Here is a 22,309-nt window from a genome sequence, read left to right on the forward strand (position 1 = left end):
TGCTGAAAACAAATTCCATTATGTGACTCTCTAATATGAATCATTCGAAGCTTTATAGATTTTAGTTACAAAACAGTGACACAAGAGGTCACCCTTTACCTGCTTTAAAAGTTGCCTCAATATAATATCCAAAAAGTCATTGAAAAATAACTTTCTTATTTTAGAGTCTATTCTCTGATACATTATTTTAGCTTTTGTAGCTAGAATTAAAGAAATAACACTGTAGACACTTTTCTTAAAGCTTCAAAAAGTTCAAGTGCATTTGTAATTCTTCTGGAAGAATAGAGAGATGTTTGTCTTTTGGAGGAATCACAGATAGAAGATATAGTCCCTATCTGCACATGACAGTGGGCCATTTTAGTTCCAAATAGTAAATACTAATTTAATTTATGAAGTATGTTATTACTTTAAATCTGTAGCTAATTGGATTATTATCCATCCAGTTGCTTGAGGTTCTTTAAAATATGTAGGAAAGAAGATCTCTGCTTTAAAGAATTTAGAATCTTTAAGTCTTGAATTTTACATTTCCTCACAGAATTAGGATTTAGTTTGTATAATGGAAGTTACTTAGAAGCATTTCTTTAGCTTAAGTTTGCCTTTATAGGCCCACCAGTAGCTATTAGTAGAGGCTACGCATTTGACCTATGAAATCCCAGTAGGACTTTTGTCATTGTCCTTCAACAAGAACTGAATCGATGTTAAGAATTTTAACAACACATTAAACCCCACATCTTCAAAAACCTTTAGCAGCAGTAGAGAACGTATACATTCTTTCATAGTTAGTACTATGTAAATTATATTCTTGCAATCTATTTCAGAAAATAGCTGCTTTACTTCAAATACTATGGTGTTTAATTAAGAATTTATCATTTGGAACTATGTGTAATTACAGCTATCAGTATACCTGAAAATAATATAAAAATACTCATCAAAACTGCTTTTGTGTGCATAATGCTTAGCGCATAGTAGAACTTATTGGTATAGCAGATATAATGTTCAGCAACTATAGTTTTTTTGCTATAGAAATGTTGTAACAAAGCAAAGAGTTAAATTTTCTCCAGATGCTGGAATTACCACAGATAAACTGTTTCACCAAAAGAAAAAAGATTAATATTGAGTTCACAACAGCCATTTCCAGTACTCAATTAAGATAGAAGATGGTAAGAAAGTGAACTTTGTTCTTAATGTCTGTTTAAATTCACCTTTGTTTTATATTGATACATTTCTATTTTTCACTTAAGGATTTGTGGAAGGTTTTCAGGTTTAATCTGTTAATGTACAAATAATTATGAGTATGCATAACATTGGGAATACTAAAATCAGGAAATTGTGACAGCATTCCTGTAACAATATTGCCTAGGATTTTCTTTACTACGCAATAGTAGTATGAAATATTAAAAAAAAAAGATGTTTTTAAGTTATTTTTGAGCAGGATGCACAATATCTCAAATAATAAAAACATTTTATTGCAGCTTTTTGATAGGTGATGGTAAAGAGAAATGAATGACTATTAATATTCATTGGGGGAGGGGACCACGGGCCATTTTTGCAATGTTGTTGTAACACAATTTTTAAACTAAATAAGCTAAATTTTTGAATATTAGTTGTTTATTACTGTTATTTCCCCCCAGTGTGTGTGTTTCCCTGTTTACCTGTGGATTTATGAGTTTGGGGTAGAAGAATAGGTTATGTTTTTTTGATCTTCTTTTTTTCCCCTTTTCCTCAAGTGTTTTTGCATAGCAGCTTCTAAGATCTTCCAAACAGCAGGTTGAGGAAAGCTGTTTTTAACAGTTGTTTCATACAAGTTTCATTTAATTTACCAATTGTAACTAATAATTATCAGCTAGGTCATAAATTTTTTTTCACAAAGGTACATCTTAATCATATTAGATACTGAAATTAGTGGTTGAGATAGACAATTTCATTGTCAAAACACTTGATAACATGTGTTGGTATGTTTGTATGTATATCTATATGCAATATTTTATCTGATACGATTTTTCTTGTAGATGCGCATAATTGCTAACAGACTTATGTAAAGCCCCTTGCCTTAGTTCCTTCTTTTTTCCTTTAGGTGAAAGACCTTTCAAGTGCAGCGAATGTGGAAAAGCTTTCAACCAGAAGGGGGCATTGCAGACCCATATGATCAAGCACACTGGTGAAAAACCTCACGCTTGTGCCTTTTGTCCTGCAGCCTTTTCTCAGAAAGGCAATCTTCAGTCACACATACAGAGAGTTCATTCAGAGGTAAATACAACTATTCATAAAGTGATTGGTACTAATATACTGCTTATTGGTATTTAACCTTCTCAGTATTTAAATTGTCCTGTTTGCTATTCCGAAGCTCACTGGAGCATTCTGCAGCCAATATAGATTCCCTGCTGTAGTATACGTTCTAGTTTGCTGGTTTTACCTGCAAATTCAGCTTTCCCAAAATAGTTTAATCTGAATAAATGGCTACTTAGGATAAGTAGGAAAATCTTCATTTACTGTTGTCTTTTCAGTACATTGATAGATAATCTATTAGTGTTTTTAGATATATAAAAATGCATTTACATCAGCCTTGGGAGAATGAGAACTAGAATCAGATGAAGGTTAAAACAGCAGGTTCTCCAAAAGCCGCAAAGAAGAAAATGGTAAGAAATTTCAAACTAAATAGGAGCCCGCTAACTTGTGTGAACGTTGTTTCGATTTGATTTTAAAAAATCTTTTCAGAGGCTTTTCAGTTACAGGTGGAGAAAATTACAGTAGAAGATAAAAATAAAACCAAAAAACAGTAGTATCTCAGACCTCTTTATTCTGATACATTTTTCTCTTTGTGACAAATGATTTTTAAGATAGAAAAGATACTGCTATGATAATGTAATACAATCTCCTGAGCAGCACTGACAGTGGAACTTTGTTCAGTGATTCCTTCAAAATCAGCTCTGGCAATTTGTGGTTGAACATACCCATAGAAAGAAACCTAGTTTTGATCTGAAAGGAAGCAAGTGGGTAGAGGCAGCTCCCCCCACCCCTCCGCATGCAGGATGTCATCTCTCTGATCTCATTCTTTCTCTTAACTCTATGTCTAAGGTATGCTTTCTCAATTTCCAGTGTTGTGTTACAATGATAGATCTTATTTATTAGTTTTTTTCCTAAGGATCCCTCAGGGTGTTAGAGTTTCTGCTTTTTAAGTTACAGTCCCTTGTAGAATATGTCTTAGTGTTTTATATTTCACTTAATTATATTAAATCATATGTTTACATTTTGTATGACTTAGTGTGACTAGTCTTTCTCATTATCCACAGCTTCCTATATAGTATAGCTTTTTGCAGCATGAAAAATACAGCAGAAATAATTTCCTAATTTACATTGCTGATTTTTTTTTCAATATTACAGGGGTATTTGGGATTCAACCGAAAATATTTTGCGCTTTTTTCTCCACTATTTCTTAAGTGCTTTCTCTTCATCGCATCCTATTGCATTTCTTGGTCCTGAACCTGTATTTTAGTTACTGCTTTGGCTGTTTTATTAATTTTTCTTTCTTGCTGTTGCTGAGTTTCCCTCAAGCCCACTTGCAGGACTCTGTTGATTCTTGATTTTATTCTGAAACAGTCACAGAAACTCACAACAGTTGATAGTTGAAACAGGTTGATTCTCACTTAATCTATCACTGTTCAGTCTTACCTGTACTTTAGGAGTTGATGCCTCTTTCTGAAATGTCTTCCTACCAGTTCAAGCTTGTTGTCAGGGAATACAGTATTCCATATTATATTGACAGCAGTGCAATATATGCTCTTTTGAAGACTTTAAGCACTGAAATTCTGTGACTGTTTCCTCTTCTCCCACTGTACCTTTCTTATAATATCCCATCAGAATTTTTTTCTTTATAAAACAACTTCACAAATCTTTCCTTATGCTTGATAAACCTTTAGGATCTTTTGCTTCAAAAACAGTAAACTCCTCCTTCGTTTTCTTTTTAACTCTTTTCCAATGGAATGTGTGCTAATCTTGTCATCAAAAACATCTACTTGGCAAACAGCTTAAGTACAGATCCCTTTTTTGCATGTGTTCCCAAACTGAGCCTGTGAGGCCATAATAAGTGACTTGTAGTTGATACCTAGCCTGCAGTGTGTTGTGTGTACTGTAACCCCAGGAGCTGGTCCTGTTACCCTACCCCATGCATGCTTACAGGTTGGACTACCGAGTCTTGCTATGCTAGAGTTGTCCCCCATCTGTGGAAAGCGCTGCACTGGTTCTTACAGCTTCGTGATAATCTGAGAAGCAGGGGGAAAGGAAGATGGTTTGGAAACTGGAAATTTATTTGCCTTGTCTTATATTAATTATCTCATGTGGACACTCCTCCAGTCCTTGCTGTGGAAGTCCCAAACAAGCTGCTGCTGGTTACTCTCTGATCCTGTCTGTACTCCCTCAGTTCAAACTGCATCATTAAACTTTGCTGCCCTTCATACATGTTTTTTTGTTTGTTTGTTTTAATTTTTCCATGCAGTCCCTATGGTCTTTGACCCAGTTCATCTCACCTTCATTTTGCTTTGTTACCTAAAAACAGATTTTTTTTCTTGGAAACTTATAAAAGAGATTTTTGTAAAAGTAAACAGAAAAAACAAAATTTGAAGATAAATTATCTGCCTCTTTTCCCTTCGTATCTCCTGATTTTCATTTGTGTTAAATATGTATGTTATTACATCTTCAGGCAAGTCTTAATTGGTGAAGTTGCTTTTTGGATTTTGTTTCTAAGTGTGTAATTCTAGGAAGTTATAAGGAGGGAAAAGTCCAAGGCCTCATTTGCCAAATGACATTTGTTTTGCTCTGTGGTGCTTCCTAAAATTGAGAGGCAGTCATGACATGACTGTCATGCACGTAGATGACAGTTTGCTTGATTTCAGGGAGGTATCAGACCTGTCCTATAACTGGACATCAGCAGCTTGGGGAAATTAAACATTTTAACTTTCTTTCATAGTTCTATAATGTATTTTTTTATGCTGATAAGAAAGATAGTATTAGGTATATTCAGGAAAAATATACTTTTTTGTCTTCTTGAAGGTTAAGAATGGCCCTACGTATAACTGTACAGAATGTAGCTGTGTCTTTAAAAGCTTGGGTAGCTTAAATACACATATCAGCAAGATGCATATGGGTGGTCCACAGAATTCTGCAAGCTCTTCAACAGATGTATCTCATGGTACAGCGGTAAGCCTTTCTTGCTATATTACATAAATGCTTTCAAGAATTTAATTATTTTATATTTTAATTCCCATAATTCTTCAGATAGGTTAGAACTACAAAAGCTGTAGCTGTCTTATGAATATCTTTTTGAAGTTTTGTGTCATTTTTTTGGAATCAATTTATCTAGTTAAATATTGGCACAGCAAATGCAAAAAAAAAAGGATTTACAGTTTGAGAGTTTAGATGAGGGTTTAGATGAAAAATTAACAATTTTATTCTGCAACTAAGTAAAATACAACTTTGCTACTTACAGATGGTGGCAATGGGGGGGAAGGTTTCCTCTCTGTAGATAACATGAAAATAATTGAGAAGCTTCACCAGACCAATGGACTTTAGACTATTCAAACTATTTATTAGTTTTAACTCATTTGCAGAGGTTAATTATTGATAAAATGTTAGTCCATATGAACACAGACTAGATGCTTGTTCTCAGTATTTTTGATAACTTGTTTTAAATATTAGCTTGTTATTTGACAGATCATAAAGGAAAAATCTTAGCTTTGTTAGAATCACCAAATTTTTTACTTCACCAAGATACAAGAAAAAGTTAAAATGAAGAAAACAATTCGTCTTTCATAAGCCCATTTCATTTTTTGAGCCAATACATGTTTAATATTATTTAATATGTTCTTTGAAGAGACCTTCTACTTTTTCTATCTTTTTTTCCACTCTCTTCCTCATCATTTCCAACTTTTATGCTTTTAAGTTCAACATATGACATGCAATTTCAGTCTTTGAAGAGGAGGGTTAAAGTTGTAAAAAAAAAAATTTGAAAACTTAAATTTCAAGAGTTCTGACAATGTCATAAACATGGTGAAATATTTAAAGTCTCACCTTCATTATGCAGCTGTATCTTGTTTAAAACAAGTGTCTAGTTAGTGGTGTTTGGAGAACCATTTGTTTTTTTCTAAATTTCATAACTTTTTTAATATGGTAGATGCTATTGATCTCTTCAGGTTAATTAAAAAAAGATTAATGTGTCCTCTTTGCTTACAAATACATATAATCTCTACATCTTTTTGTAAGGCATTCATAAGTGTAATCTTAAAAGCCAAATGGAAGTGGAAGGTGTCATACTACGTAATGTTTGCTGGCCAGCTGTGTTTTTCTTGTTTTGTTTTGTTGTTTTTGCATCGTAGTAACTCAGTTGCATATTGCTGTCACAGAAGCATACTGCCATTCTCTTTGCCTCGTGCATATTTCTCTGCTTGCATGAAGGAGTGGAAAAATATAGAATACATCCCTACAGTAGTATCAGCAAAACGGGGAATGTTTTTTTAAAAAGAATGCCAATTTAACAAGGAAGAACAAGATGACTGACATATTAATGACATGTTAAAACAATATTACTCTTTCTGTATTTAATTTTGTATCTGAAACTGCAGAGATTTATTAATTAATTAATTTTATTGCTATAGAGAGATGGTACATTCTTAAATTAGTGCTAGTATTCTTAGCTTAGAACCAGCTTCTTCATTCTGGTCACAACTTTTGTGGCTTCTTTAACATCAATCTTCAGTATATCAAGTATCAAGTATAATACTTCCACCTTACTGAAGTTTCTGATTAGTCACTGTCATCCCTTAGTATGGACAAGGGGAAGAGCAATGATTTTGTCTCTGTTACGTGGTTCTAAAGGTTGAAGGCTTTTGAAGTGCTGTGCTACCGAAGAATGCATTCTTGTCTGGTACATGAATATGTCTTGTAAAATATGTTTACTGTTAAGACTGTTACTTATCTTGTCTTGTCAGTGCTTATAGCTTAGGTATCAGTTTCTGTAATTTGCATTTATTTAACATATATAAACTATGAAACAACACTGGCAGTCCTACGTAAATTTTTATCTGTCCCATAAAATCTCCTTTTTTTTCTATTCCAAGCTTCCATACTATAGCAAAATGAACGGTTCTACTTTTATGAGTAATATTAACTGTCTTTCTGTACAATGGCTTAAAATCCTTTTTTCCTACATCTGTATAGGACTCTGTCGCCCAGTCTCTGACATCTCCTGCTAATCTTTTGCAACATGTTGATAGCAAATGGAAGAATGTAAGTATAAAGTTTTCTCTATATTTTTGTATCAAGACTAAAAGGGGGAGAAACTTTTCAGAATTTTGTAAATGTTTCTTTATGTGGTGAAAGAAGATATGATACTGTCCTCTGTGATAAGTTGATCAGCTAATATGTGAAGGCAGACTTCTTGGTGAATGAAACAGGTGTTGTATGGATCATTCATTTTATGTTCATGAGTTTTACACACAATTCTGTTCACTATATCTTCAAAACGGAGGCAAATATTCTGCTGTATGCAAAGACCAGAGGAGAGTAAGGAGTCTCGTAAGTGTCAGACTATCCTGCACATCTGACCTGACTTCACAGGAGAGCTGCGATTTGGGTGGAGAGGGAAGGTGCTTGATTTGTGCTTGTTCAGCTGGTTGGACTTTGGGTAGCAGTGGAGCCCTGTGGATCAGGAGGAGCCTGCAGAGCTGTGGGAGGAAGACACAGGGACTGGCTTTCCAGAATGCCCTATGTAGCGCTCTTGGAGACAGGCAGATATTGAGGTGTTGGTTGCAGGGAGAGTGGTAGCATGTTTTGTTGCAGCAGTTGTTTGTTGCCTGTGGGTTGCAGCACTGTATCCTAGTGGCAGACTAACATGACTTAAATTCCCCCCTTCCCTTCCGTCAGCCACTTTTTCTCTGCTCACCTACTAGAGTTCACAGAATCAAGGACTAGGAAATGTGCCAGTGTTTCTTTAAAGTCACCATAACCAGTCTATCCACTTTATTTTTACTCTTTTACTGGGAAATCAGTGTTTTTGGATCAACTGACTTAAAACTGAAGAAAACTGATGTAAACTAACTGATTACTTGTGTGTCGTATCAAATAGTTATACAAAATGTTCCTTATAAAGCTTAAAAAATATTAAAAATGGCTGTTCTTCAAAAGCCGTTTAATTTTAAATACACTTTCATTTTTTAACCAGTTGACATTACTTTCCTTGTCAGGAACTTCAGAGTGGTATCAGAAGTGATGCTGGGGGGAAAGAGGACCATAGGTCTGCAAAGAAGATAATCATCAATTTAAAATGACTTTTATTATGATTAAAATTGTAATTATTTGGGAACTTAATCCAGTAGATTTACAATCTGCATATAGTTGTGTCAGACTGATGTTCTAGAAGGGAAAAAAGCTTGTCCAGACTATGAACATTATGGTCTATCAGTGCATATTGATCTCTTTAGAACAGCTTTTTTAAGAACAATGGGATATTGAAGAGCAAGTCTTGCATAGGTTCCCCCTGTTCATCCCTTCCCCCTGCTCTGCCCCAATTAACTGATTTTTGTTTTGCGTAGGCCTTATGAATAGGGTGGATTATATTCAAAAGTGTTCAAACAAAGCAAGCTCCGAAGTGGAACTGATGACCTACTTTTTTTCTCAGATTATGAATGAAGAGGAAGTTGTTGTCCTTTTCTATTGAATCTAAATATTGGAATTAGGCTCCTCCATCAGTGTTTTGTATTGTGTGGTCCCTTTCACTTGATGCAGAGTGCCAGGCTCTTTCCCAGTGATGGGTGCCAGTCAGTAGCAATGGAACCAGTTTCCCACCTCCTCCTCTGGAATTGCTTATTACTCTTGCCTAGAAGGTGGGAGAATTGTGTCCAGTTCCTTCCTTAGCCTTAGGTCTTCAAACCTGTATCTTCTCCAGAGAATGCCTTAGTTACTGGGCCCCCAAGCAGTTTAAGAGTGAACGTGTGCTGCAGAATCAGCTTCAATTGATGTGTGGTGGGTCTAGGAAACCAAGCAAGGGTACTTTTTAGTCTAGTGGTTAGAGAAAAACCTGAATTCTCATCCCCCTTGCCAGGGGACCTTCTGTTTTTAAACTAGTAACTAGCTAGTGTAAAGCATATGGCAATGTTGTGGAAAAGGAACATATGGCACCACCCCAAAACCAATATTGACAAACCTCAATACTAAGATGAATCAGCAGCAATTTTTTCCCATGTTTTCGAATATTCCTCTTTTAATATACTATCTGCTTGTTTTCTGTGCCTTCAAATTCACAGCTTGCTTTTTTGTGTGCAGTTGCTGTTGATTGGTTGACCTAAGGTAATGCTCTGAGTTTTCCATGGATCTGTACTATGTATTACTCGTGGCTTTAACAAAGGTATAGGTATTTTTCTATTATTCAACATTACCTTTTTTTGGTAAGTAGAGCTAGTTACTGACACTTATTAATTCTTCCTTTTCCCTCTTTTAATAGAGGTGATTGAAAGTAAGAATGTGTTTTGTATTTTCAAATGGAATGACCTACTAACTTACTGTGATACACCTTGCGTGGTTTTAAAACTTTCTGAGAGAACTTTTAATGTAGTTATGCAGGGAATCACCATTGTTTCTGGTGGGGTCCCTTAGGAGTTAATTCTTGACCCTGCACTACTTAATGTTTTATCAGTGACCTGGAAGAAAATATAAAATCATCACTGATCAAGGTAATACAAAGATTGAGGTAATTTATGAAGAGGATAAGTCACTGATACAGTGTGATCTGGATTTCTTGGTGAGCTGGATGCAAACAAGCATTATATGTTTTGATATGGCCAAGAACAAAATCATACATCAAAGAATGGAAATAGGCCGTATTTGCAGGTTAAAGATTGACAAGGATTTTACCTTTAGAAATAGGGATTGAAAAGGTCATAATGGATAAATCAGCAGAAAGTGCAGCTTTCCTTGTCTGGAAAGATTAATGTGGTCTTTCTGTATAAAGAAGAAGCCTTGCATAGAAGTGAAGAGCTAATATGCACTCTATATTTGATTGTGGCAGTTGCTGCTTTTATTGTTTGTCTGTTTATAGTATCTGCTGTTCATGAATGTATTCAAAGTTTTAAGAGGATTCAGAGCTATAGAATTTTTAAAGTATTAGATGATGTGTTTTGTTATTGAAGAGATTCAAGAAGCTTTATCTATTTTGCTCATCAGATAAAATATTTAAAGAATGACGAGCTTCTGTTTTGCAGAAAAGGGAAAAAATCTATAATCTCTTTAATACAGAAAAAAAAAAGTTTTAAGGGTTGGAGCTAGACAAATTCACACTTTGAAATAAAGTATACATTTTTAGTGTGGATGACTAACTGTTGGAACACTTTGTCAAAGTTTGCTAGCAATAGAAAAATTTACCATACCCAATTATTAGGTTAAAAATACTGTAATTTATGTACAGTTACTTTATGTAAAGGAGTAATTGACTCGGGGCAGTTGTGTGGTCTGCGTTATGTCGCAGATCGGACTAAGTGATCACAAGGTCCACTCTTCTGATCGAAAAATGTGGAATTATGGAGAATACAATCCTCGTTCTCTATGCTGTTTTTAAGTCCCATATGTAAGTATTCTGAGTGAGATCTGGAAGGAGACCTCTGAAGCTTTTAATAATGAACAGGATAGCTTAATGGAAATGGTAACAAACTTTATGTGTACACACATATATGTATTATTTGTCAAAAAAGATTACCTCTGTGAGAATATGCATAAACTTCTATAAAATACATGAATACATGAGCTGAATACATAAGCTAAATACATGTAATACTGTAAGTTTCTTGTCAAACAATGTTGAGCAGTTTCTTCATTAACAACTTTTTTTCTTTTGCTAAAGCCAGGGATAATTTTGTAGACCTTTTAGTCTTTGTAGACCTTTTAGTCTAGGCTTCCCACTCTACTAAAGAGCTTCCTTCATTCTGCTTTAAGGGAGAAAAAAAAAGTCTCTAAAGAGCTTTTGTACTCTTTTGCAAAACATCTTGCATCAGTTTCTGTCTATATGCATTTTCACTGCAGTGATTTATTTTATTTTGTCAAATAACTGAAATGTTTATAGAACTTTTGCCAAATTTTAATCTGAAGAGATGAAGTCCTTTTATTTGGTCAAACAATGAGGTGAAAAAAAGACAAGCTAATACTAAAAGCAGTAAAATGGCAAGTGCTACTCTTTTGCATGCATGCAAGAGAAATGAGTTAGCGATTTGTTTTATATTGTCTCATGCGAAGGCATTCAGAATACTTCATCTAATTCTCAGGATATAACTAGGATTAAGCTAAAATTATTATTAGTGTGTTTTTGACAAAGCCCCATGTATATTTAAATTTTAGGATATGAAGACATTCATTTAAAGCTAAGAGATTTGAGAAAAGGAGAAAATTAAACCAAAAAAGTTACTAGTTTGATTGTTCTGATGAGTGTTGATGTAGCAACACTAATAATTTCACACGAAGAATGCCAGCTAATAAAAGGTGGTTTTTTTCAAAGGACTTGGCTAAGTAAAATACAAATTTTTTAAAAAGACCACCCCAGTACCCTTTTTCTGTTTTGGAATTACTTTATGTGGCCTCTGTTTGGAGAATTAAGTAATTGGTCTCTATTTTTTCAACTAATTGAAGGTTCAGTAGTTATGATAAACTTAATTCAAGCTTACAGTTACACAGTTTGGGAAGAACTCCAGGAAAGGGATATACAGAAGCAGCTCTTTAGTAGAATGAGCAGACCTTGAAAGACAGCTTTGTATAATACTCGTGTCTTATACAAGTGGATGTCCTTGTAGTGGACAATTAACAGACATTTCAGATAATGGAGCCTATCAGGTAGGTTCATAAGTACTTTTCATCTTCCTTTACGAGTGTACTGCTGTATATTTCAGGCAACACATTTTCGGTCTCCACTTCTTCAACAGACAGAAAACCAGGTGTCTTCAGCTACCACTCATCAGGGACAGCAGGCTGTAACTGATGTGATCCAGCAGCTCCTTGAGTTATCAGAACCAGGTCCAGTAGAAAATAACCAGCCTCAGCAACCTGGTCAGCAACTCAACATTACAGTGGGAATCAATAGAGACATTTTGCAGGTAGGAGCTGTGTATGACAGCAGTTTTATATTTCAGTGGTTTCTTTCTCATTGTTTTTATTCTAGTAAAGTTTGTTCTCAGTATTTTCAATGATAGCATTCCTTCTGCATTTCTAAATGATTCATTATTGGTCAAAAAAGAATTGTAAAGATATACTGAACGGCTACAGAACACGCCAAGATTTTTTTGTGTAATATAACAAAAGCAAGGTTATAAATATTGATTAGATGATCTAGAAGAATACCATAAATGTTCAGACCCATACATGAACATTTTATTGATTACTTTTTCTGTTGCCTAGAAGCATCTTACAACACGTTCTTTAGTTATGCCATTCTTCAAGCATAACTGTAATTAAGAAAAAAATGCATTTTTATCTAGTTAAAAAATAAGAGTGTCTCTGGGCCTTTATCCTGTTCTGTTTAATGTGAAATATTTCAATCTTGACTATATGTGCAAAGATTCCATACTTGGTCAGACCCGTGTTTGTCTAACCCAGTATTCTGTCCTTGACAGTGGCAATAGGAAATGCTCTGTGTGGAAGAGATGCAGGGCAGTAATTCAACTGTCCATACTTGTTCTGCAGCTTCCACTGCTTAAAGGCACAAATGGGATGGAACATGGCAGGGAATATTCATCTTCAGTACTGGTGGTAGCCTGCTAATTTTTAAGCTATTTATTCATCTCTAGTCTTTTAAGCACCATTTGAATTTCTTTCTGGAAGACCTGAATGTTACATGTCACTGTCTGCAGATTCACTCTATTACCTATGCTGAGCTCTGTGATATCTGGAGAATTGCATGTAGTTCCAGTAAATTATAATAGGAAATGTAACTTGGTAGCTATTTAAAAAAATCAGTCTTTGAGGTTGATTCTTCAAATTGTTGGATAAGCATTTAATTGCTAAGCATATTGGCATACAAAATAAAAATGAAAACTGGTTTTCTTCAAAGTGATCAAATATCTGCACATTCATGCTGAAATGTGCGTTTGTAGTAATTATCAGAAGCCTTTTCAGACACAATAGTATCCTTAATGGTGTCCATACTGCAGTCCCTTCAATGTGATATAAAAAGCGAGGCATTGCTCTTGTGTCAGTCAGATGGTTATCTGTAATTTGTTAACAGAGGCTTTTGAGCTTTTCCAAGCCTTTCTTTGATTTACTATTAATTCTTTTATACCATCTATGGCTTCTCACCAAGCTGAGGCTTCAAATTTGCCCTTTTAAGGGGAACTACTCTTTCGTTTAATGGGCGTATCGGATATCTTTTGTATTCCTGGTTAAATGCTTGATTCTGTAGAGAAAGTTGGCACTGTTTTGAAAGTTAGTTGTTGGAACTTGTATTAGCGCAGGAAATTCAACTTGAAATCTCATAAACAACATAACTGTCAAAAGTTAGCATTGTGTAAGAAACAGCTTAGAAACCCAACTGAATTTCTGGGAGGGTAAGACATTTGATAGAATTTATATAGTTACATTTATATTCTGTCTTCTAAATACTTGTTTGAATAAAGTTGTAGTAATTGTGGAATGTTTCTTTCCTAATATAAATGTTTTGTTCTGTTTTAGCAAGCTTTAGAGAACAGTGGGTTGTCTTCAATTCCTGTCTCTACACATTCTACTGACTGCAGTCAGGCTAAGACACCTGGGGTCCAGGATCAAAATCCAGATGTCCAGCCTCTCTCAAATCATCAGGCTGACTCTAATACTGCAGAACAAAATAAGGAGCAAGAGAGTACAGATAAACTGGAAAAGAAAGAAAAAAAGGTTATTAAGAAAAAGTCACCGTTTTTACCTGGTAATGTTGCTACTGCTTGCTACTTTTTGTGCTGTAAGGACTATAGTGTTTTGTGGTGTGTTAGTGGCTTTATAAAGGGATTTCCCCAAACATAGTGTGTATCAAGTATGAACTTCCAGAGGCACTAAATCAGTACTTATCTACTTTTATCTAAAATAGGTGATATGTATTAATTATGATCAATACCATTTATATCTTTCATTATAGTAAAAAAAGTGCCAGAATGTTATGAAGTAATGTGATACTATTAAATATGCTGGATCAGTGGAGTTTTGAGGGAAGGAGGAAAAAGGAAGAACAGAAATCTTCTGCTTCCCCTCCTTTTTCCATCCGCCTTCTCTGAGGAGGATTGGGATTTCATAGTTTGCCCCAGAGCAGAGAGTTCTTGCAAGCTCTACACTTCATCTTTGGAGTTGAGTCCACAAAGAAAGTACAGTGCTGTTTCTTCGTACCAATCTTTACTGATCTAGGCCATGTAGAGAAGGATGCAAGATCGGCATAGTGGATAATGCTTTTGATGTTACCTATCTTTGGAATTGCAGTCATGATGTGATGGTGTCATCATAAATATATGTTAGTATTTTACATCCGTACTGTATGGTGCGTATACAAGTTTGGATTTTGTCTCTGTGCTTTAATGCAACTTTAGTTCAAGGTTGCTAGAAGTTTTTGTTCCAAGTACGGCCATCATAGTTTAATGACTGACCAAGTGGAGACAAGTCTACAATGAGCAGTCATCGAGCTCATAGGTAATAACTTCATAGGTACATTCATGTTGCTTTTTTCTTTGCTAGGGAAGCAGAGATTGATCCAAAGTAGAAAACTCATGTTGTCCAGTGTAACGGTGCTAAAAATCAACATTAATTTTTTCCTCTGGTAGCAATAAAACTGTTTTGTGCTGTGTGCGTATACAGTAACAACATGCTCTAACTGTTACTGCAAATAAAATACAAGGTCATTACTGTACAGTCAAACAACATGACCATTATTTTCTAGTGAAATAACTTGACCTCTGTGTATAGACGTGGTTTATCAAAAGAACAACTATGTGAACTGATTTTAATTTAATAAGCTAATCTGATATTGATTAACAGAAATTAATAGAAACCCCTGATATGATTTAGAAGTTTCTTTTTCATTTTTGTTGAGCAGAGGTATGCTGTTGCTGTAGGAGAGTGCTTAGAGTTCTTGGATCATACAACAATTTGTATGAAGAAGTAGCTTTAAATTATAAATCTTTCAGAAGGACTTTCTACAGAACTTTTGTTATTTTTAAAATACTAAATTATAATAAATTCTAATGTAAGTTTGTTATCTGAAACAAGTGATTTAAGCTGTACATCTGTGTTCTCTAAAATGGCATAGGCCATACTGGGCTAAAGTGAAACTCCTGCATATCTGTCAAACTCCTCTCCTTCAAATCTTCAGTCCAAATTCAACCCGTACTGTTTGTAAATAGGAGCTGTAATTCTCCATTAAAGTATTCAGTTCTTCTGCAGCAGCTGTGCTTGTGGCTTATACCATGAATTGAGTTAGTAATGGAGATAAAAGCAGAACACAACTTCAAGGCCAGCAGGGTCCTTGGAGAACTTGAGGGATTCATATCCTTACTGAATTTGGAGAAGAGAGGGCCATGTAAAGTATCCCAACCAGTGAGTTACATAAGGTTTAGTACTTAAAGTAGTTTGGTGTGGTTATGGTTGAGGAGTTGTATTCACTGTTGGATAATTTTGTGTTACATGTAGTATTAAGGAGTTACCTGGTCTATTATATTGCATTACATGCACATTCGGTTTTTCTAAGTGGCATGCAAATTGCATTCTTTGCTTTCTCTTCCTTGATATTGGACATTTCTTAGCTTGTTTCCTGTTCTTTTTTTTCCTTCCTCCTTTTTAATAGCATAAATATATATGAATTTCAACAGGATTCTCTTGGATTTTGTTTTTCTCATTTCAATCTTCACTATTTTTGTGAAGTAAAATCTATCTGGTAGAGAAGTTAATTGTCTACAAAGTGTGTTGAGTGTCGTATGATGGTGTTAGTGTCGTAGAACCTTTGAAAAACTTCTAAAACATTTCCAGCATGCTCATTTTTAATGTTGTTCCTTATTTCAGGTTCTATACGTGAAGAAAATGGAATAAGATGGCATGTTTGTCCTTACTGCTCTAAAGAATTTAAAAAACCAAGTGACCTAGTGCGCCACATTCGCATTCATACTCATGAGAAGCCATTCAAGTGTCCCCAATGTTTCCGCGCCTTTGCAGTCAAGAGTACACTCACAGCACACATAAAAACACATACTGGGATTAAAGCTTTCAAGTGCCAATTTTGTATGAAGTGCTTTTCCACCTCAGGGAGTTTAAAAGTTCACATTCGTCTACATACAGGTAAGGCCTCAAAATTGCTTTTGTGTTGTATATGATTTGGGTGAGATCTTGAGGAAAAAAAGGCAATGTGAAGCACTTGAATTACAAAGGTGTCTATCACGATTGATATCTATCGTAGAATAAACCGTTTTTAGCATCTTATCCGATAAATTTAAGTTTTTTGTCATAACTTTATAGTGTTTCATGGCTTTGAAACATTGTTTGGGCTCTTACAAAAGACATAGATGTTTAGTTTTCTCATGATGATTCAGCCCTTGCTCCCTTTTAATATCGCTATTGTTAATGTATGTGATTGTGCTGTATAAAAAGCCATACTCTTAGAATTTGCATTCTGATTTTACTTACACCCAGTCATCTTTTGTATTTACTCTGCATCTTTGCTTCCCTTCCCTTCCCTTCAATCTTGGATAATTTTACTGCATCACTCAGGACTATTTGGTCACTTTCCATTTTATTTTCTACGGTAACTGGTTGATTAGTGTTGCATCCACTTAGCTGTTTTCAGTATCTTATATTGCTTACACCTTTGTTTATATGGTCTTTGTTTTCACTATTACATAAAATATGTAGTCTTCAACACCTTGTGTTGCCAAACTCCTGTCTTCTGCATGGAGAAAAATGGATTTTCCACTCTTGCTGAACTACAATGTCATTTTCCACTATTTTTTCTTTATTCTTGCTGGTAAATATACTTTCAGCCAGATAAGCTCATAAATGTGACACTCTTTCCTTTCTCTCCTGTTTTTACATCTGCACTTTCTCAAAAACACAATTTCATACTGAATTCTGCAAAAATGTTTGTAGCATTGGTCTCTCCCTTTATCATTCATTGGCAACATACACTTTCCCTGTTTCATTTCCATGATTCATCTTTCATTCACATTTTCTGCATCAATATGGTGACAACACTCAGTGTCCTCTGTGTAGATACTATAATTTGGATATTAATGTTTACTTTCTCCTGTTAAAAGTCCATAATTTTTCTCTGCCTGCTTTCATGACACCAATGGTTTGATGGTTTTGTACATGCACCATATAGGATAGCTCCATATTTGCACCTGAGTACATCCTAAATATCCTATGATAGTTTCTCCTTTAAGAAGAGCTGCCTGTTGGTGTCTTTGTTAGGCATTACTTTGGCAAATGTCTTCATTTAAGTTTTCACAAGTGACATTCAATAATCTAGCGTTACTGGTGTCCATTATCTTTTAGAGCCAGCTGCCTTTAATCTGAAATGGCAATGTTAGACTTGTCTACAGAGAATTTTTCGCTTTGTTATGGAACTTTAAGCTAGTAAACCAGTGCTTTATCTGTCGCTTTGAAACATTTTGAAACATTTTATGTAAGAAGTCAGAGTTAAAGTGGCCAAAGCACTAGGTGGCTTGAAACTGGGTAGTCCAATGTTTGTGGAACTCCGGCATGTAGTTAGCCATCATTCAGCATGCTTGCTCTTGCTGTCAGAGAATCATGTTTGCTGCTATCTTGTTCAGCAGGTTAGGCTCACTGGGTCAGGTTAAAGGTTCATCTAGCCTAATGTGCTGTCTCTGATGATCATGTGTAGTAGAGGACTACAGAAGAGCATAATAAGAGGGGAAGCTTACAGTTATGCTTCTTACCATTATACAGGCCTGGCTTCCACTAATTTTTGGTTCAAGGACTTTTTGAAGCAGACGGTATCTCTGTGTTTAGCAGGACTTTGTAGATTTTTGTTTCAAGAATTCATCTAATTAATTTTGAACCCATGTGAACTCACTACTAGAACAACCTAAAATAATGAATTCTAGTGTTTAACTACATGTGAAGAAGTACTTTCTTTTGCTTTAAATATTCTGCCTAACAGTTTCATTTGATATTCCTTAGTTATTGTATTGTGAGGAACAGTTCATCCTTATTCCCTGTGCTTTTTCTCCACTAATGATTTTATAGAACTTTTTGTCCTGGCCTTAGGAGTCCAGGATTTCCCTTTGAACAAAAGCCATATGTTTGATCAGCTTTGCCTGTCTCTGTAGCTTACCAAGTTCTCTAATATCCTTTTTGAAAAGAGAGTGTTTCCAGAACTGAATGTCCTGTTCAAAATGATACCAGGTTTTGGAGTACTAAAGTTTTTCTTTCTTAATTCCTGTTGACTTGCTTTTTTGACTGCTATCAAGCACTGAATTGATTTTTTTTTTCATGGACTTATCTAGAATTTCTCTAAACTTTGTCACATCACTGTTCATCTATTTCATCCTGTTATTATCTCATTTGTCTGTTTGCTGATTCATTTTTCTTACAGTTCTTAACAGTTTTCTTTGCATGGAGAATTGACTGGTTATCTTCAGTTCTTTTGATAGATCCCAGAACCCTTTAAAAATTGCTATCATATTCGCATCATCCGTTCTCCTGATACCAAGCTTGCTTAAAGTGATGTGTTACAACCACAGTTAAAAGTTCAGCCATTTCATATTTACTTCTGAGTGGATTTTATTGTTCTGCTCTTCTGAAAGTATATTTTTATAAAGCATATATTTAGCAATAACACCCTGACAGAAAAAAAGCAGAAGAAAATAGAGAAAAGAAAACCTCCAACTGGATACCGGTATTTCAAATCTACATTTCTAGGGAGATGGGAATAAAATTATGAACTAATATTTTTTAATTTTTTTCAGGTGTTAGGCCTTTCGCTTGTCCTCACTGTGATAAAAAGTTTAGAACATCAGGCCACAGGAAAACCCATATTGCGTCACATTTTAAGCATACTGAACTAAGAAAGTTGAGGCATCAGCGTAAACCTGCAAAAGTTCGAGTGGGAAAGACCAGTGTTCCAGTAGCAGACATTCCTTTGCAAGAACCGATACTCATCACTGATTTAGGTAAAGAGTGAGTAAATATGTACTCATTTGTAAACTTGAAATTTGGGTTTCAATGGAAAATAGAGGTCACAGTTCAATAAATCAGAGGCAATCAGAGTTCACTCAGGAAGATGCACTTTGAAATAAGTCAGTAGAAATAAAGAGGCTTCAGAAAGATCCATATTTCATAGTTTGCTTGCACTAAATCCCCTCTGTCCTTTCTGAATTAATAAGAATCAATCTTTTTATTTACAGAGAGATCTTGTAGGATTTGTAAAATATGTATGCATTTTTACATTCCATTAGCAGAAGAATGTAAACTAGTGTTGGATTGTTGGTATAGAAAAGGTGATAACGTCTAGATTTTTCCTGAGCTGATCAAATTTATTCTAATTGCATATATGAATGAGTCACAAAGTGTGTTGTATGGTTTTGGTGAATTTGGTGTAGCTGTGATCACAACTGAATTAAAATGATCTTTAGTGGTAACATTTCAATAAAGGACAGTAATTCTGGAACATGCGACAGAGAATTCATATAGAGTCCTTATAATTCTGTTGTAGAAAAACTGTTGCATCGTTTTGTAAACCCACTCTTTTGGAAGAAGGTAAGTTGTCTTACAGCTTAATGAAGACAATGTTATCATCCAGCTGAAGTCAGATTATTGGACAAGATGTTTACTCCTCATTGCTGTTTGACTCACCAGTCTGCTAACCCCTGCCTTGTCTGCTGTATTGTCATCTTTATGCAATAGAGTACTATCCTTATCCTAAATTCTTTGTTAGTCTTAAAAAATCCTTTTGTTTTCATTAGTTCCAAGAATTACTGTATGCAAGAGTAATAGTTGTTTCAAGTCTCTTATATCTGACACAGTGTTTTCAAAAAGCAACAACAAAACTTGGCTGATGGCTTCAGATATTCAGATCACAAAATAATTTTGTCCAGAGTGAACCTCAAGAACAGTTACAGTCCTTTTCTTGATATTAAAGAAAAAATTTTTCAATAAAACCAAGATCTCTGTAGTGAAAATCTTTTTTTTGGGTGTATGTGGAAAAAATGAAGCAATATTAATAAAAAAAAGAAATATTGTAAAAGTTATATTTCTTACAGATACTTGATAACACCTGAACTCTGCTGGGTTTGGAATGTGCAATGTGGAAATAAGAACTTCCACCATCTCCCTAGAAGGTGGCATGTTTGTCAACCCACTGGTGATATTTCCACTTTTCCTAGAATAAATCTTTCTTTGAGAGAATTCAAGAAACTAGTATTGTTGCTCTTTACTCATATTAGTCTTTAAGTGGTACCTTTTAATGAGAAAAAGAAAAAACAAAGATGTAGGTTTAGATTTTGTTTAAAAGATTTAAAACAAAGATTTTTTTTTTAAAGGGCTTTAAGGCTATTCTCAAAGAGCTGCCTGTTTAAATGTTAATTTCTCATTCTATTAGTTGATGGTATTTATTGACTAGGAAATACAAAAATGGTTGTAATTTTTCTGGCATTTACTATAGTTCCAAAGACTGAATTGACATCAGAAAAAATACCTTTTTGTAGAAAGATCCCACTCAAAATTATTTCACTGACTTGCTACATCTAGGGTAGAGCCACCTTTAACTGTCCTAACAATTAAAAAAAAATGCTTCAATAATTGAGTTGAACAGGTTGAGTATCTCATTTGGATGTGTTTTGTTTTAGGGGTTGCCATTACTTTTCTAAATATTAGCTCATTGTGATGATTAGAATGGTGTTGGTGCCAGTTTTGATTTGAATTTCTTTTTTTCATTATCATGTACGTTGCTGTAGTTTTTGTATGCGCTACTGCAAATTAATTGTTTTCCAGATATTTGTGCATATGTTCAAGCTGTCCAAGTGCGCAAAAGTTTTCATTGATTGAGGACAAATATAGTAGGATAGACTGAGGATAGAACCACTGTTTTGCAGTGTTTCTGCAAACCAGAACCACTGTAAGCTGGGATATCCATATGAATTAGTCTGCTGTCATTCATTCTAAGAGTTTACTGAATTATAAGATTCAGAAATAACTGAGAGTAGATTTGTCATATGGAGTCCTATTCTGATTTGGAAGACCGATGTCGTCTCCTATAGACTTCTTCTAATTATCATCACAAAGGAATGCTGGAAGAAATTTAGAAAGCAAGGGGGTTTTTTGGAAGAGAAAATGTTTTTACTAGACCAACTGAGTCAGTTGGGGGAAGTGAAGGAACTTTTTGTGTGTGTATATAAGTGTATATATACACACCCACATCTTTTTCAAGTCTGAGACGGAGAAATCTGTTCTATATTTTTGTTGCCATCTCTAGTCAAAATGGAGAGAACTTGCCTCTCCTTGTCTTCTGTTCTTTTCAGTTACATTTGGAAGTCAACAGTAACTCTTTGTACTTACCTTTCTGAACAGAACGTGGAACTTAGACTGTTAGATGAAGAGTTTGAAGAATGAAAAGATGACATAAAAGGCTATTTAGTAGTATAAGGAGATCTTTTGATTCTTAGCAGAAACTTTGTGTCATTCACTCATTTATTGTATGTTAGTATTATGATCAGTACTTTTGGGTTTAAAGATGTGTGAATGATGATGAATCTGTTCACTTGAGAAATCTGCTGCCCTCCCCATTCATGTCACAGCTTTTGAGATGAGGTGTTTCTGTTGGCAGCTCCAGAGACACTTAGATTAGCAGTTGCACATTTAGTAGCAGGAACTCTCATCTGATTTTCCAGAGTTAGAATTGACTGATTTCAGGTTCCAGTGTATAAACGGCATCTGTTCAAGTCTTCCCCCCCCCCCAATAAATTTTTGGAGGTACCCAGACATATAGCAAGACTGATGGGATTAGTAAAGGTAGATGTTTTTCAAGCATAACAATTTTTTAATGGACTTCTTTTTTTGGTAAAAGGCAGGTATATATATCTCATGGTGATCTGTATTTCTCAGGCAAAATGCAAATTAAATATTCATCAAGTTATCATATGTAACTGGCATACATTAATTAAATGTCATTTGGTTAAAATTGAGGCAGGAGTGAAACGTTACCTAATGAGCAGTGAATTAGCAACTGTCAACTCTGTTTAAATTTAATGTCTATTTCAAACATCTGTGCAGCCTAATGTAATGAGGTGGACTGTAATGAATAAAAAAAACCAAACACTGAAGT

The 22,309-nt window shown here is 34.8% G+C and overlaps 1 protein-coding gene across 1 annotated transcript in view; it reads left to right on the plus strand.

Moving 5' to 3' along the window:
* Window positions 1–22,309, plus strand: part of ZNF236 (zinc finger protein 236) — a 90,228-nt gene that overhangs the window by 24,099 nt on the left and 43,820 nt on the right. The window contains exons 6-12 of the mRNA XM_067292159.1: window positions 2,075–2,247; window positions 5,047–5,193; window positions 7,210–7,278; window positions 11,919–12,122; window positions 13,693–13,921; window positions 16,036–16,308; window positions 18,957–19,160. Coding sequence (XP_067148260.1) covers window positions 2,075–2,247; window positions 5,047–5,193; window positions 7,210–7,278; window positions 11,919–12,122; window positions 13,693–13,921; window positions 16,036–16,308; window positions 18,957–19,160 — 1,299 coding nt within the window. The remainder of the gene's footprint in view (window positions 1–2,074; window positions 2,248–5,046; window positions 5,194–7,209; window positions 7,279–11,918; window positions 12,123–13,692; window positions 13,922–16,035; window positions 16,309–18,956; window positions 19,161–22,309) is intronic.

Source organism: Apteryx mantelli, chromosome 2 (genome assembly GCF_036417845.1).
Source record: "Apteryx mantelli isolate bAptMan1 chromosome 2, bAptMan1.hap1, whole genome shotgun sequence".
NCBI classification, from domain to species: Eukaryota; Metazoa; Chordata; class Aves; order Apterygiformes; family Apterygidae; genus Apteryx; species Apteryx mantelli.